We start from the raw sequence: 14,067 nt of genomic DNA, 5'->3' as shown, positions 1-14,067 counted from the left end.
AAAAAAAAAAAAAAAAAAAAAAAAAAAAAAATCTTTTACAAATTTTTTACCCCACCCAAACCAAACCAAACAAGAGTTTGCCTCTAGCTCAGCCAAATCCTATTTTTAAATCTCTCATTGAAAAAGTAAAAAGGTAGGGAGGTACAAAGACATTGATGCTCATCACCACATGTAACTTTTGTGAATTGTGCCATAAAAACTATGATAAGAATGAACATTTGCAAATGTCAATGTCAATGACACATCCCCACATAGCCCTATGATATTGATGTTTATATACTAATAGCTCTTTATGCATAAATTAACAGACCAACTATGCATGCCCCTCTCTCTCTATCTATATATATATAGTTATAGAGAGAGAGAGAGAGAGAGAGAGAGAGAGAGAGAGAGAGAGAGAGAGAGAGATTAATTAGATTAGGGCTTGTCTTAATATAGGTAGGTTGATAGTGGAAGGATTTTGGGAATGGGACAGGCAACAGCATACCATGTTTCTTCTAGATTGAGCATAATGTGATAGTAAGCTAATTAAGATTCATGATTATATTTTTGTTCTTTCTTGTTTGTATTGTTTACTTTCTTGCCGTCATACTAACCTAGAATCAAACCAGTTAAACCAGTTAAGAATCTCCATTATTATAAAAAAAAAAAAAAAAAAAAAAATAAAAAAAATAAAAATTAAAAATTATTTTAATAGAATATAGAAGAAATTTAAATAAGCTATTAGATGCAGATTTTGAAAAGTTGTTAGCTAAGGTAGAAAAAGTAGGCTTTAGTTAACTATTTTGCATTTTTTTTAAAAAAAAAAAAAATGTAAATAAATAACTATGAATGCTATTACAGCCTCTGTTCTCTAAATTTTTGCTCAGGAAAAATAAAAATAAAAATAAAAAACAAAAAACGAAAAAACAAAGTAGTTGAATTTTCAATATGTCAACAATATTACATACTCAGGAAAGGTTTAGTATACTCCTTGTTCGTGTTGGTTGCAAGCAACAAACGCAGCACAGTCCTATTATAAGAATTAAGTTATGATAGGATCCATCCATACAAACCCATAACATCTCATCTTTTCTAAAAAATAATATAAAAAATAAAAAAACTACACATAAACCTTTGGGGTAATTACCTTTTTCCTCCATGAATTACCAAAAAATGCGCAATGCCCCCATGAACTACCAACTCGACCAAAATAGAGCATTCAACTACCAAAGACAACCATTTTCCCCCCTTCCGTCAGTCAAAGGGGTTAAAACAAACGGTCAACGGGTCATGTGCCGTTTTATATGGGGGCATGTTGGAAGATGATAGTAGTTCATGGGGGGAAAAGAGGAAGATGGTAGTAGTTCATAGGGGGAAAAGAGGAAGAAAATGAGGGTAAAACGGCGTGTGACTGACGGAAGGGGGGAAAATGGTTATCTTTGGTAGTTGAATGCTCTATTTTGGTCGAGTTGGTAGTTCATAGGGGCATCGCGCATTTTTTGATAGTTCATGGGGGGAAAAGGTAATTACCCCTAAACCTTTTCATCTCTCACCCTTGTTGCAATGCATTTCCGGTCTTTCAATTTGTTTAATGCACCTATCATTAGGGTTACAATGTTTCCACCCGATAGCAATTTTTATTAAGTCAGACGGCAACCGCATCACGTGACTCACACGTGATGTGAAAATAACCATTACACTTCATAAAATATTTAAAATTACAACCATACCCTTAATTTAAAAAACCCGTAACTTAAAAAAATAAATTAAATAACAGAAACAATAAAACAATAGTTAGATCTGCGAAGACTCACGGCTGGCCGTTGATCATTGTTTTTTCTTCATATTTTCTATTTTTTTTTTTGCTTATTTTTCGTTATTTCTAGATTTGTTGCTTTATTTAAGGTTTTTTCCTGAATTTTTTTTTTTTTTCTGAAATTTTTGGCCTTTTTTCTTTCTTTTGTATTTTTATTTTTCTCAATTTGTCTTCCTCAATGTCCATTTTACTCTCCATCCGCTAGGATTTAACAGAAAATCATAACACAAGTGAAATATTACAACCCTAATGGTAGATCGATAGGGTATATTAAACAAATTAAAAGATTTGGAGACATTGCAACAATGCCAACAAAGGTGTTAAATTTTGAAAATTAAGTGTAATCTCCTATTTTTCTATATAATGACGAAGTTATTCACAAATACAAGAAATTCAAATAAATCTATACTCTCTCTCTCTCTATATATATATATATAGACTCCCATGAGCTGATTGCAATGCACATGAGCTGATGAGCACAATAAAGGTGATCATTTGGCATTGACTCTTTATGAGTGGGTAACCTTTAGGCTTTGCAAGAAAGAAAAGGTTGTGGGATCTTTAGACTCTGTTCAACGGTAAAAGACGACAAAAAAAAAAAAAAGAGAAAGAAAAGTAAAGAGGGTAAAAGCCAAGCAATCACAGATGGAAAGAGTGAATATAATACTCAGCAAATATTTGCATGTGATCAGGATCCAAAGAGATGGAGAAGAACAGTAGCTTCTTTCTTCCTGTGTTTATTAAATTAACCCTTTCTTTTTCAATGGAATCTTTTTCTTTCTTTGTACCAACCAAGAAGAAATGTCAGAAACCAACACACATTGTATCGTGCGTTTTTTATATACAATAAGCATGCAAGATTCCCCATCAAACGGGTTGGATCATGAATTCCCGCTCTTGAAAACTGGCTTACAAGAAGAGTTTGTCTTTAAAAAAAGAGACTGCGAAATCTAACTGCACCGACCAAGCAGGCTTTATCCGTTACACTTTTTCTTAAGCCACCTTAATTTTATTAAAATTCAAGCAACCTAATTTCAAAGATATCCCAATCCCAAATCATAGATTAAGAGGCTAGGGGGGTTTGACAACCCTTTTTTACCCTCTTTCTTGCTTTTTACTTTAAAAAAAAAAAAAAAAAAAAAAAAAAAAAAAAAAAAAAAAAAAAAAAAAAGGGAGAATGGAGAAGTATTTCCTAACCCCACTTAAAAATGAGTGCAACTTTTGAAGTCGGATATTATACCAAAATTCATGCAAAGTTGACATGTCATAAGACACCCACGTGTAGAGCTGACATGTTTGTTTCTTATACAATTCGCACAAAACTTTAAATAAAAAAACAAATTTTGTCTTGCCTGTGCTCTCTGAAAAATGCTAGGAAGTTGGTTTTGAAAAAGAGACTTAATAGACATATCTTTTGGACATTTCGTTTACATCTCTCTTTTTAAATTAATTATTTGATATGCATGATCCATATGCAATTTAAGTAATTTTACATGTTATATAAATATTCTTCAAGTGTCCATCTAATAATGAGGTGGCTTTTAAAATTATTATTTAATCAAATTCACCTTTTGATCAATCGGATGCCCAATGATGATTAGAAACCGCCTCATTATTTGATGGGACACTTGATGGACATTTATACGACATGTAGAATTGCACTACAGGATATGTATTAGAGATAGATGTAAAAAAATTAAGAAAAATTATATTTTAGCCCCCCAAATTACCATCCATTTTGTAACTAGCCCTACAAACTGTCAACACTCCGACTCCGGCCTCCCAAACTACCAAAACCTTTGAAAAATATCTCATTTGGCGAAATATTCCCATACTACCCCTGCCACGTGTCATTTTTCAATTAAAAAATAATATTTTTTTATGGTTTTTCCGCTTCTCACAACTGCTCTTTCCACATCTCCAAATATTTGGTGCCAAATCATTAAAAATAAAAATAAAAAAGTAAACTAAAAAAAAATAAGGAAAATGGGCCCTAGGGGAATTTTAGTTTTTTTATTTTTTTTTTGTTTTTTTTTTATTTTTTTAATTGAAAAATTACACGTGACAGGAATAATATGTGGATATTTCACCAAATTAGGTATTTTTCAAAGGTTTTAGCAGTTTGAAGGGTCGAAGTCGAAGTGTTGACAATTTGTGAGGCTAGTTACAAAATAGGTAATAATTTATGGGGCTAAAATGCAATTTTCTCAAAAATTATTTGTCTTTAGAAAGAAGCAAAAAGGGGTTAAAATTGGTTGACTCCAAAAAGGGACCTTAAAAGGGTTACCAAGCGAGTAATTCTACATGTACAGTAAATGTCTATCAAGTGTCCATCAATAAATGAGGTGACTTTTAATTGATGGACACTTGCACGTGGAATTACTCTTATCAAACTGACTATCTAATTTTATAAGACTCAAGAGGTTGGAGATTCCTAAGGGCCTTTGCCCCAATTGGCATTTCTTTTTTCAAAAAATTCAAAAAATAAAATAAAAAAATAAAAAAATCATATTTTGTCAACTTATTTAGATTTAGTTCTATGTTTTCAAATAATGTCATATTATCATATTTAGTCCTATATTTAGACAAATCATATTATCTATGTTTTATCAGTTGAAAATCAATGACAAAAAGTTACTTTACTTTAACCGAAAGATTAATTGAACTATATTAAAAGGTTCAAAGTTCATTTTCGGGGCTCAAAAATTTCTAGGGTTAGGTTATCAACAAAAATTCTATGTTTCTCATACTTATGAAACTACATCTAACTATAAAAAGGAGTAGAAATTGTACTAAAAGAGACCAAGATGTGGACATCCAGGCTTGAAGAAAACAATTACATACAAAAAAAAAAAAAAAAAAACCACTAATATCCCACACACACACACACACACACACACACACACAAGGATTATGGTATGAATCAGAACAGAGAAAATTAACAGAACAATTACAATACAGACATGTGTCACATGGACCAATTTCCATCCAGTTCTACTGGAGATCCATATCAAGACATTCTCCACTTCAACTCTTGCCAGGAAAATGATCATAGAACAACTAGTTTTCTATGCAATGGCTCTCCAGAGGAGCCTCCAACTCCACCATGATGATGATCATGATCATGATCATGAAAAAGAAGAGTCAAAATTCCTACCAAACACAACACAGAACCCACAAGAAGCTTGTCGTACCGCTCCACCCAATGAAACTTCAGCTGACTGGCACCATAAAATGACAGAGCCACCAGTGATGTCATCACAGTGATGGTGCTGCAAATCCAATATCAAACTATGTCAAAGCTACATAATGGCAACCAAGTTTCCATAATTTTAGTTTCAGACCCTGTATTCACATTCATATTAAAAATAATAGCAAATCAAAAAAGAGACACACAGGATGAGGAAGAAGAGGAAAATTCAATTAAGTTTACGTGTATCCCTGCCTGAAGGAACCCTTTTAGGGGTTTGCAAAGCTTCTTTGCTTCAAATCAATGTTAGGACAATCTGAGAAACTTATTACTTTCTTGCATTGTTTTTAAAAATTCTGACAACCAAGTCATAAACAGATAATCAAATAGATCCAAACAAACACTCAAATCTAATGTAATGTTAATGATACCTGAATAATAGCACAATGATAGCGAGCACCATCATGGAAGACGAATTTCCAACAGCAAGGAATACCGGAAGTGTGGTTGCACAGGGTGACAATGCAGGAACGAGGACAAGCCCAGCAACAGCCATTTTCTCCATGGGTTGGTTATGAGAATGACTGTGACCACCCTTTCCAGTCAGAAACAGCAAGACATAACTACCACCAAGAATTACAAGCAAAAGTGAAGCTAGTTTATGCACTGTTTCTTCACCAGCAATAGTATTTGCCATGGTGATCGCCGTTATGCCAAGAAGTGAGGTGGACACTACATGCAAAACTGCTCCGAATGCAGCTGCATTAAAAGAATAAAAATAAAGACGTTTGTCAAAGCACTGATTACAAAAGTTATTTTTCTTGATATGATTTTTTTTTTCCCTTTTTTAAGTATAATCTTATACCGTAAAATATTTATCAGTAGACCATTCAATCTCACTTACAAGAATCTAATTTCTACTTATACTTGTGAACTCAATCCTCAAACAGATCAAGCAGTTAAAAAGTTGAGCTGGGAGCCAAACCTATGTACAATAAGGCTGGATTGATGTTACTTGAACTTAACAACCTAGCAACTGATTGAATAAATCCCCTCCAGACCAACAAAGATGTTGCATCACCACCTCTCGGACGTATATGGCAGAAATGGGCAGGTCTATGTTGGATAGATTCAGGTACCCAAACCATTTAAGCTTAGGCATAGCTAACCCAAATTTATCTACAAGTAATAAGCCAAAGAAGGATGAAAAGGATGGGCGGTTGAGAATGATACAAGGGTTATTGATTGCGTCCTTCTACTGACCTGAATTTCTTAAAAATGAGGCAAAGACTAGTCTTTTTAGAAAAATCAAGTGCGCATTAACAGGAAACAATGACGCAATAAGAACTGAAAAACTTAACATTCAGTAAACATATAATAAATAACAAAAAATAATAGAATGTATAGATATCTTATCTGTGAAACTCAATAGGCTTACTGAAAAGATAGTGACAAAAGGCAACTAATTGTATGATGTGGCTCCACAAATCCAACATTAACAAATAAATAATATGATCAATGCCATCAACACATATGAAATTGGTTCCTATGGAGATTCAAGTGTAAATAGTTTCTTCACACTTACGATTGGAGGCAGAGATAGAATGACAGCAAAGCCCACCCAACCTTTCCATGACACAGCATATGCTATTTGCAAAGTTAGCGCAGTACAAGAAACATTATGATTGTAGCATTTAGGCCCCATGAACCTAAACAATGTAACAGATATGCTCATGGGTTACAGATTGATACAAGTTGGCCAACAAGCAGAAACAAGGTATCCAAGCAGCACAATTAATGTCTAGGAGCTGAAATGGCCAAGTGTCCAAAAGGATCTATGTATTGAGAGCACAATTTGATGGATGGGCAAGCCTGCCAATGATCAATTTTCCTCTTTTCATAAACCATTTAGGCATAATTCTTTTAGTGGAGTAGCTTGCCCCTTATTCCCAAGAATTAAATATCAATTAAATGGTCACATCAGAACTCGCAGAATGCACCTCTTATCAAGCTTGCTAATATTCTCATAATTTTTTTTGACAAGTAATAATCAGTCTTATTAAAAGCACAAGGCGCCCTTAAGTACACCGGAAGTATACAAAAGAAAACACCTAACTAGAAAAATAAAAACAAACAAGAAAATCGACAAAACTAAGCGACAGTGGAGACACAAAAGCCACTGTCCAAAAATACAAAGTATGAAAAAACGAAGCTAAAATATCCTCCAAAGACCTCTCCAAATCCTCGAAGCACCTGTTATTTCTTTCCTTCCAAAAACACCAAAAAAAGGCAGATTGGCACCATCTTCCAGACGTCCACCAACAAGCAAACAGTTCAATAACACTTCTAGGCATGCCCAAGACAAACATAAGCGAGTAAAGAGAGCACTCCATAAAGCGGAAGCCACATCGCGCAGTGAAGAAGAAGGTGATCAACTAATTTCCCACTTCTTTAACACATGAAACACCTATCCACCATAATAACTTGTCACTTCCTGAAATTATCCAAAGTGAGGATCTTGCATAGGGCCGCTGACCACGCAAAAAAAATCCGCTCTCGAAAGAGCCTGAGTCTGCCACACATTCTTCCAAGGGAAGAGACCCAGCCAATGAGCTAAAGAATGACTTGACCTTGAACAAACCTCTTTTGGACAAAAGCCACCAAAACCTATCTTCACTACCTCTTTTCACAATGACTGAGTGCAACACCTGGAAAAAAGAAGCAAAAACATCCACTTCCCAATCATACGCCTCTCTTGAAAAGCTCACGTTCCACTGATTAGAGCCACCCAAAATCTCCAGATTCTCCACAACTGAGGCATCCTTTACCCGAGCAATACCAAACAAAGCAAGAAAAGCTTCCTTAAGAACTGTATCCCCGCACCACAAATCATGCCAAAACTTGGTCCTACCCCATCCCCCACCTCAAATCTAGAGAACCCTAAGAATGTCTCCCACCCTTTCATGATGTTCTTCCACAACCCCACCCCAAAGGCACCTACAGGATCAAGGGAGCACCACTCACCCCATAAAATGCCAAACTTAGAATCCACTGCAACTCTCCACCAAGCTTCTCTCTCAATCCCGTAACGCCACAACCATTTTCCTAGTAGAGCGCAGTTAAACATCAACAAATTCATGATACCTAGCCCACCCTTTGAAATTGGGGTACAAACCTTTGGCCAACTCACGAAATGATATTTGAACTCTTCCCCAAGCTCACCCCATAAAAAATCCCATTGAAACTTCTCAATGCGAACAGCAACACTCGCCGAGAGAGGGAAGAGGGACAAATAATACGTGGGTATATTGGTGAGGGTACTCTTGATAAAGGTGACTACCACCCTTTGAAAGGTATAATCTTTTCCAACTAGCCAATCGATGTTCTATCTTCTCGATAACACCATCCCAAATATGAATAGACTTATAGGAAACCCCCAATGGAAGACCCAAATACTTCACTAGCAGAGTGGCAACCCCACACCCAATTAACTTTGACTTAGCCAAATTAGCCTTCAAGCCCGAAGCAGCTTCAAATTGAAAGAAAAGGCTCCACAAATAATGCAACTGAGAGGAACGAGCACTGGAAAAAATTAAAGTATTATCGCCAAACAGAAGATGAGAGAAAGAAGCATTGCCTACTTTGAAGCCTTCTAGCAAACCCCCACTAACTGCAACAGAAATCATGCGACTCAGACCCTCCATCACAAAAACAAACAACAAGGGTGAAAGAGGATTCCCTTGTCTCAACCCACGTGAGCTACTAAAAAAACCATTAGGAGAGCCATTGAATAACACCGAGAACCGCACAAAGGAAATACAATGAACAATCCATGAGCACCATTTTGCCCCAAAGCCACACATTCTCAGCATATACAAAAGGAAATCCTAATTAACATGATCATATGCTTTTTCTAGATCCATTTTACAAATCATGCCTGACTCCCTAAATCTTAATCTACTATCAAGGCATTCGTTGGCAATAAGGATTAGATCAAGGATTGGCCTACCCTTAATAAGGCACTTTGTGATTTGGAAATGACCTTCTCCATAACCGCCTTCATCTATTTGCTAGAACTTTAGCAATAATCTTGTAAATACCTCCCACAAGACTAATAGGCCAAAAGTCTTTGAGATCAATAGCACCTGAAATGTTCGGAATAAGCGAAATAAACGAAGTATTAATGCTCTTTTCAAACAAACCTCCACCATGAAAGTCACTAAACACCTCCATAATGTCCACACTCAAAAACATCACAGCATGCATGGAAGAAAGCCATAGAAAAGCCGCCAAGACCTAACGCCTTATCGCCATTCATAGCTGACACTACCTTCCTAACCTCCTCCTCAAAAGCTCTCTCCAACCAACTAGCCTCTTACTCCAAAATAGAATCAAAGGAAATATCATCCACCATAGGCCTCCACCTACACTACTCGGTAAAATGTTTTTATAGAACTTGACAATGTGCTTGGCAGTTTCAGTTTGATTAGAAGATGGAGTATCACCAATCAATAAGGAGTCCAAAGAATTGAATCTTCTATTTGAGTTGGCTATGGAATGGAAGAATTTAGTGCACTTATCACCTACCTTTAACCACAACACTCTTGATTTCTGCCTCCAACTCACCTCCTCCATAAGAGAACATCTCTCTAACTCTTTGACAACCTCTGCCTTCTTCAATAACTCCTCACCTAAGGCCCTATATTCTTCTACAGCATCAAAAACTTGAAGATCTTCAATAAGCTTCCTCTTTGCAAATGATACATATTTACCATCTAGATATAATTATTTTAGTGGAGTAGCTTGCCTCTTATTCCCTAGACCTAAAATATATTAAATGTCATCACCCACAAAATGGACCTCATATATATATATATATAAACTTAATTTTCAAATTTTAGAGGCTGCTAAAGCATACCTACATAGGACACAATCAGCTATCTAGATAATGTTACCCACAGTGTGTTATGTAGTGGGCTATAGCTTTGAAAGTTCGTGGGGACAACGAGCTCTGGTTCAAATGATACTCCCTCCCTCCAGCGTAAGAATGGAGTAGAGGGTGAAGTTGTGGGTTCAAGACCCACTTCATGCATGTATGAGACTATGAGTCAAAAATAATAATAATAATAACAATAATAATAATAATAATTAAAAGCTATTGCGTAACTTGAAAACATGATCTACATATAGATTTCGAGTTATAGGGGCATTTCATTTCTACTTAAATCTAAAGCAAAAATGCTCTAGTAGTCCCTGAGGTTTCACATTTTATCAAATTTCTTCTTAAGGTTTAAAAGTTATCAAATAACTCCATCTATTTGCATTCCGTTAACTTTTTAACGGTGATGTGTGACATGTGACCATCAAGTCAATAAAAAGCACATATTCAGACCATCCATTCAGCTAGCTACATCAAACACGGCATGCTAGACACACCACATCATTGACACGTTAACCCAAAACTTGAAAAAAAAAAAAAAAAAAAAAAAAAAAAAAAAAAAAAAAACCATCTATTATGGGAAGGGGTGGTCGTGCCCACAACAAGGGGCCACACAGCCACCCCCCTCACATAACAGAGGGGTGAACATGCGACCACCCCAGCCAGAATACATGGCGGTGGGCACGCCACCTTTCCATAGGTGATTTTTTTTTTTTAAAAAAAAAAAGAAAGTTATGGCTGAAGTGGCATGTCCAGCGTGGTGTGTGTATGATGTAAGCTAGCTGATTTGATGGTCTAGACACGTGTCTTCTTTTATTGGGCATGACGTGGCCACTGGCCATCAGGCCATGTGTCACTCGTCACCGTTATAAAGTGAACATAAGGGAAATGGAGGGAGTTATTTGATAATAGTGCAAAACTTAGGGATTGATTTGATAAGTTTTAAACCTTAAGGAGCGATTTGAAAAAAGGTAAAACCTCAAGGACCACTGGAGCTTTTTCCCTAAATGTAATCCAAATCCAGCATTTATCTGTACTTCTTACTCAAATAAGTAATGTGAGTGCTTACTGACAACTAAGAACAGAAAGGTTATACAAAAGAGATCTTCTAATCTGATCTTTCTAGATTTATAGAAGTCTTGTTCGCCATAAATTATCAAGACAGCCGACACATCCGTTAATTAGTTTCAACAGTTCAGAAAGAAAGGCCTTGCATAAGCTTCATAACAGATCTGTTAATGTAGTAATGACAAATGGATGCCTGGAACCGGGAACCCCATCAACCTGTTTTGCATACAAATCAACAGACAAATTGGGCGCAACATTTAAACTACTTTTGTCCAGTTAAAGTCACACCAATCCAAACCAATTTTCCCACTATTACAAACCATCAATGCCTACAACAGAGCCAATGCTTAAAAAGCTTTCAGTGCTGGGTTTCTAAGAACAAGAAAAGTAATTCCTCAAACAGTCGTAAGAGATACAAGACTGTAGAAGAACTGAAACAGAAAGCAAACAAATTGGATTGTATTTCTACATGCAAATTCAAAGTGAACAGAAAGCGGCTTTGCAATTCAAGATAGCTTTAGCCTTCCAAGATGATCAATACCCATTAATCGAATTACAGATCTGACTCAATTCTCATATCAAAACACAGTTGAGATCCCTCCACAAATCTAAGCCGCTTAGAAATCGTAGGAAAAGAAATCGAAAGGAGCCGGGGAAACCAAAAGCCCCTCTAGAGCAACAAAAAAAATGTAATGTAATACTTTCCTAAAGTGAAATATTTGCTTCTTGGTTTTATATTTGTTTTTGGGAAAGAAACAGAACAATTCCAGACACTACGCTGCATCCTTTTAACTCTTCTGGGATGTCTTAGATGCATGAATATTCAATGAATAAAGAAATGAAATCCGAGATGAGAAAATGGGGGGGACTCACTAACGAGGAGAGTGCGGGAAAGGGTCCACTTCTGGGCGCGACCGACGATGGAGAAAGGCAGCCAATGGGTGGGAATGAAGGAATGCAGAAGAGAAACGGTGGCAATTCCTCCGATTGTGGACAGATCTTCGGCGCTGAAACCTCCCATCATCCCCACGCCAAAAGGAGGAGTGTATTATTTTCTTCAACTATTTTGTGGTTCTTGCAGACAACTCTCCCCAACACCACCTTCTTACGATCTATCTCCAACTGGCGCCCACCTACATCGATCACATTAATCTTGCTTTCTTCTTCTCTCTTCAACGCCTCACCCAAAACCATCCTTTTTTTTTTTTTTTTTCTTTTTAAATAATTAATTTTGTCAAAGTTATTTTGCAAGAATAAAAGTAAACTGTCATAAGTAGTTTACAGTTTTACCCCTGCCAACTCCACTCCATTTATAAGAAAATATGGACATGTAGAAAAATAAAATGATTTTTTTTTTTTTTTTTTTATATAAAACACCGAGTAATGTTAGAAAATATATTTTTATTAGAAAATTATTTCGCAATGTTAACATGGTAGTCCTAACCAATTCTTAATTATTATTTTTTTTATAACAAATACTGATCTAAGAGTTGGTTATGACTGTCACATCTAAATCATGAGATAATTGTATATATATATATATATATATATATATATATATATATATATATATATATATATATTTTCCATTTTAAATATATATATTTAATATAAAAGCCAAAAAGTGCTAAAACAAAATTGATAGCCTTGTCATGCTTAAAGCATTGTTTCAATAACCTCGAGAGTGGTCATATTAAAAGTCTAAATCATGTTTAAAAGGACAATTGCCTTCTCCACTCCTAATCTAGTATTACCGTTTCAAGATGAATTGGATTAGGGTAATCATATTCTACGATAGGAGCATAAGTAGCCAATATGCAACCCAATCACCTAGTATTGCGAATGGGGTATGATTTTATTAATTTGTTGATTGTATAAAGAAAGGCCAAATTCTTGCTGCTTTCCCTTCTTTTCTTTTTTTTTTCTTTTTTTTTTTTTAGTAAATTCTTCCTTTTTCTTAACATCCGGTAACAACGAAAGTAAGTAAATGACAGGAAGCAACAAGAGAAGGAATAATATGGTTGGCACAATTTGCAAAGGCGATATGAATCCATCATAATATTAGCGAGTTAAAATTGAGAAATTTATTCATTTAATTAAATAGGTTGGTTAGAATTGACATATAGAGTATTATATCTATGTATCAATATGATTCGAACTTGACACGTGCCATTTAAGATTGATAATTTTTTACACGACCCGTGAACTCAACATAAAATTAACGGATTAGGATTGAGAGGTCTAATTCATTTAATAAAATAGGAAAGGTTATGGTTGACCAATATAATCTTATATCTATGCCTCGACACAACCCAAACCCAATCCATGAACACGAATTGTCACCCTTAAATAATAAGATATTTTTATGTTTGGCGCTCGAAGGAAAAAAAAAAAAAATAACCATATTCAATCAAAGACAAGAGACCAAGTCTCTAATATCAAAATGGTAATCTGAGAGGTAAGAAAAGGTTTTGCATTAGGATTTTAATAGAGTTAAACAAAGAAAATTGAATATATTTCAAGATTTTAGAGCCACTGAAGACCTTGTTGTAAGTAAAAACAATAATTTTTAAAAAATAAGAGACGATGAACAGTCCAGGTTCTAATACCATGTAAGCTCTTAAAACGATACCGTTGGACGGTAGTCAAAGATTGTTCTAACAGTGTTGATCGTTCAAACACTAGTAAAGACCATTCTAACGATGTCTACCGTTTGAACAGTGCTCAAGAGCCATTCTAACGGTACCTAACTGTTCAAACACTAGTAAGAGATCATTCTAATGATTGGCCGGCAATCTTGGAAGGAATATGAACTCAAATACAAAGTTGATGTCACTTTGATATATGAAAGATCTACTTTGATACATTTAAAAGCGAGATCTTTTATGATCAAACTCTCGATGTGTTTGGTGATCACATGTGGCATTGTGAAAATACTACTCCTTAATATAGAATTCATATTATTTTGATTTTTTTTAAAAAAAAAAAAAAAAAAAAATTCCCATTCAGATCAAAGATTATTTTAAACTCTTGGGTCTTAAGTATTTTTAGTAAAGAGTTACTAAAATTAAA

General features: G+C 35.2%; 1 protein-coding gene across 1 annotated transcript; it reads right to left on the bottom strand.

Annotated features, from left to right (window-relative positions):
* Positions 1 to 4,545: 4,545 nt before the first annotated feature.
* Positions 4,546 to 12,174, bottom strand: LOC133877675 (uncharacterized). Its single transcript, XM_062316063.1, has 3 exons — positions 11,869 to 12,174; positions 5,420 to 5,747; positions 4,546 to 5,070 (listed from the first exon to the last, which is right to left on the bottom strand). The coding sequence occupies exons 1-3, from the start codon at positions 12,017 to 12,019 to the stop codon at positions 4,848 to 4,850; spliced, it is 702 nt and encodes a 233-aa protein (XP_062172047.1). The 5' UTR covers positions 12,020 to 12,174; the 3' UTR covers positions 4,546 to 4,847.
* Between the last annotated feature and the right edge of the window lie 1,893 nt (positions 12,175 to 14,067).

Source organism: Alnus glutinosa, chromosome 9, assembly GCF_958979055.1.
Source record: "Alnus glutinosa chromosome 9, dhAlnGlut1.1, whole genome shotgun sequence".
Lineage (NCBI taxonomy): Eukaryota > Viridiplantae > Streptophyta > Magnoliopsida > Fagales > Betulaceae > Alnus > Alnus glutinosa.
Note: the sequence above shows the minus strand (reverse complement) of the source record. Positions and strands in the feature narration are given on the sequence as shown.

Coding starts and splice junctions, on each gene's coding strand:
- LOC133877675 (XM_062316063.1), bottom strand. CDS start 12,019: ATGATGGGAGGTTTCAGCGCCGAAGATCTGTCCACAATCGGAGGAATT. Junction 5,748..11,868: donor TTCCCGCACTCTCCTCGTTA/GTGAGTCCCCCC, acceptor CTTTTAATGCAG/CTGCATTCGGAGCAGTTTTG. Junction 5,071..5,419: donor ATCATTGTGCTATTATTCAG/GTATCATTAACA, acceptor TTGGATTTGCAG/CACCATCACTGTGATGACAT.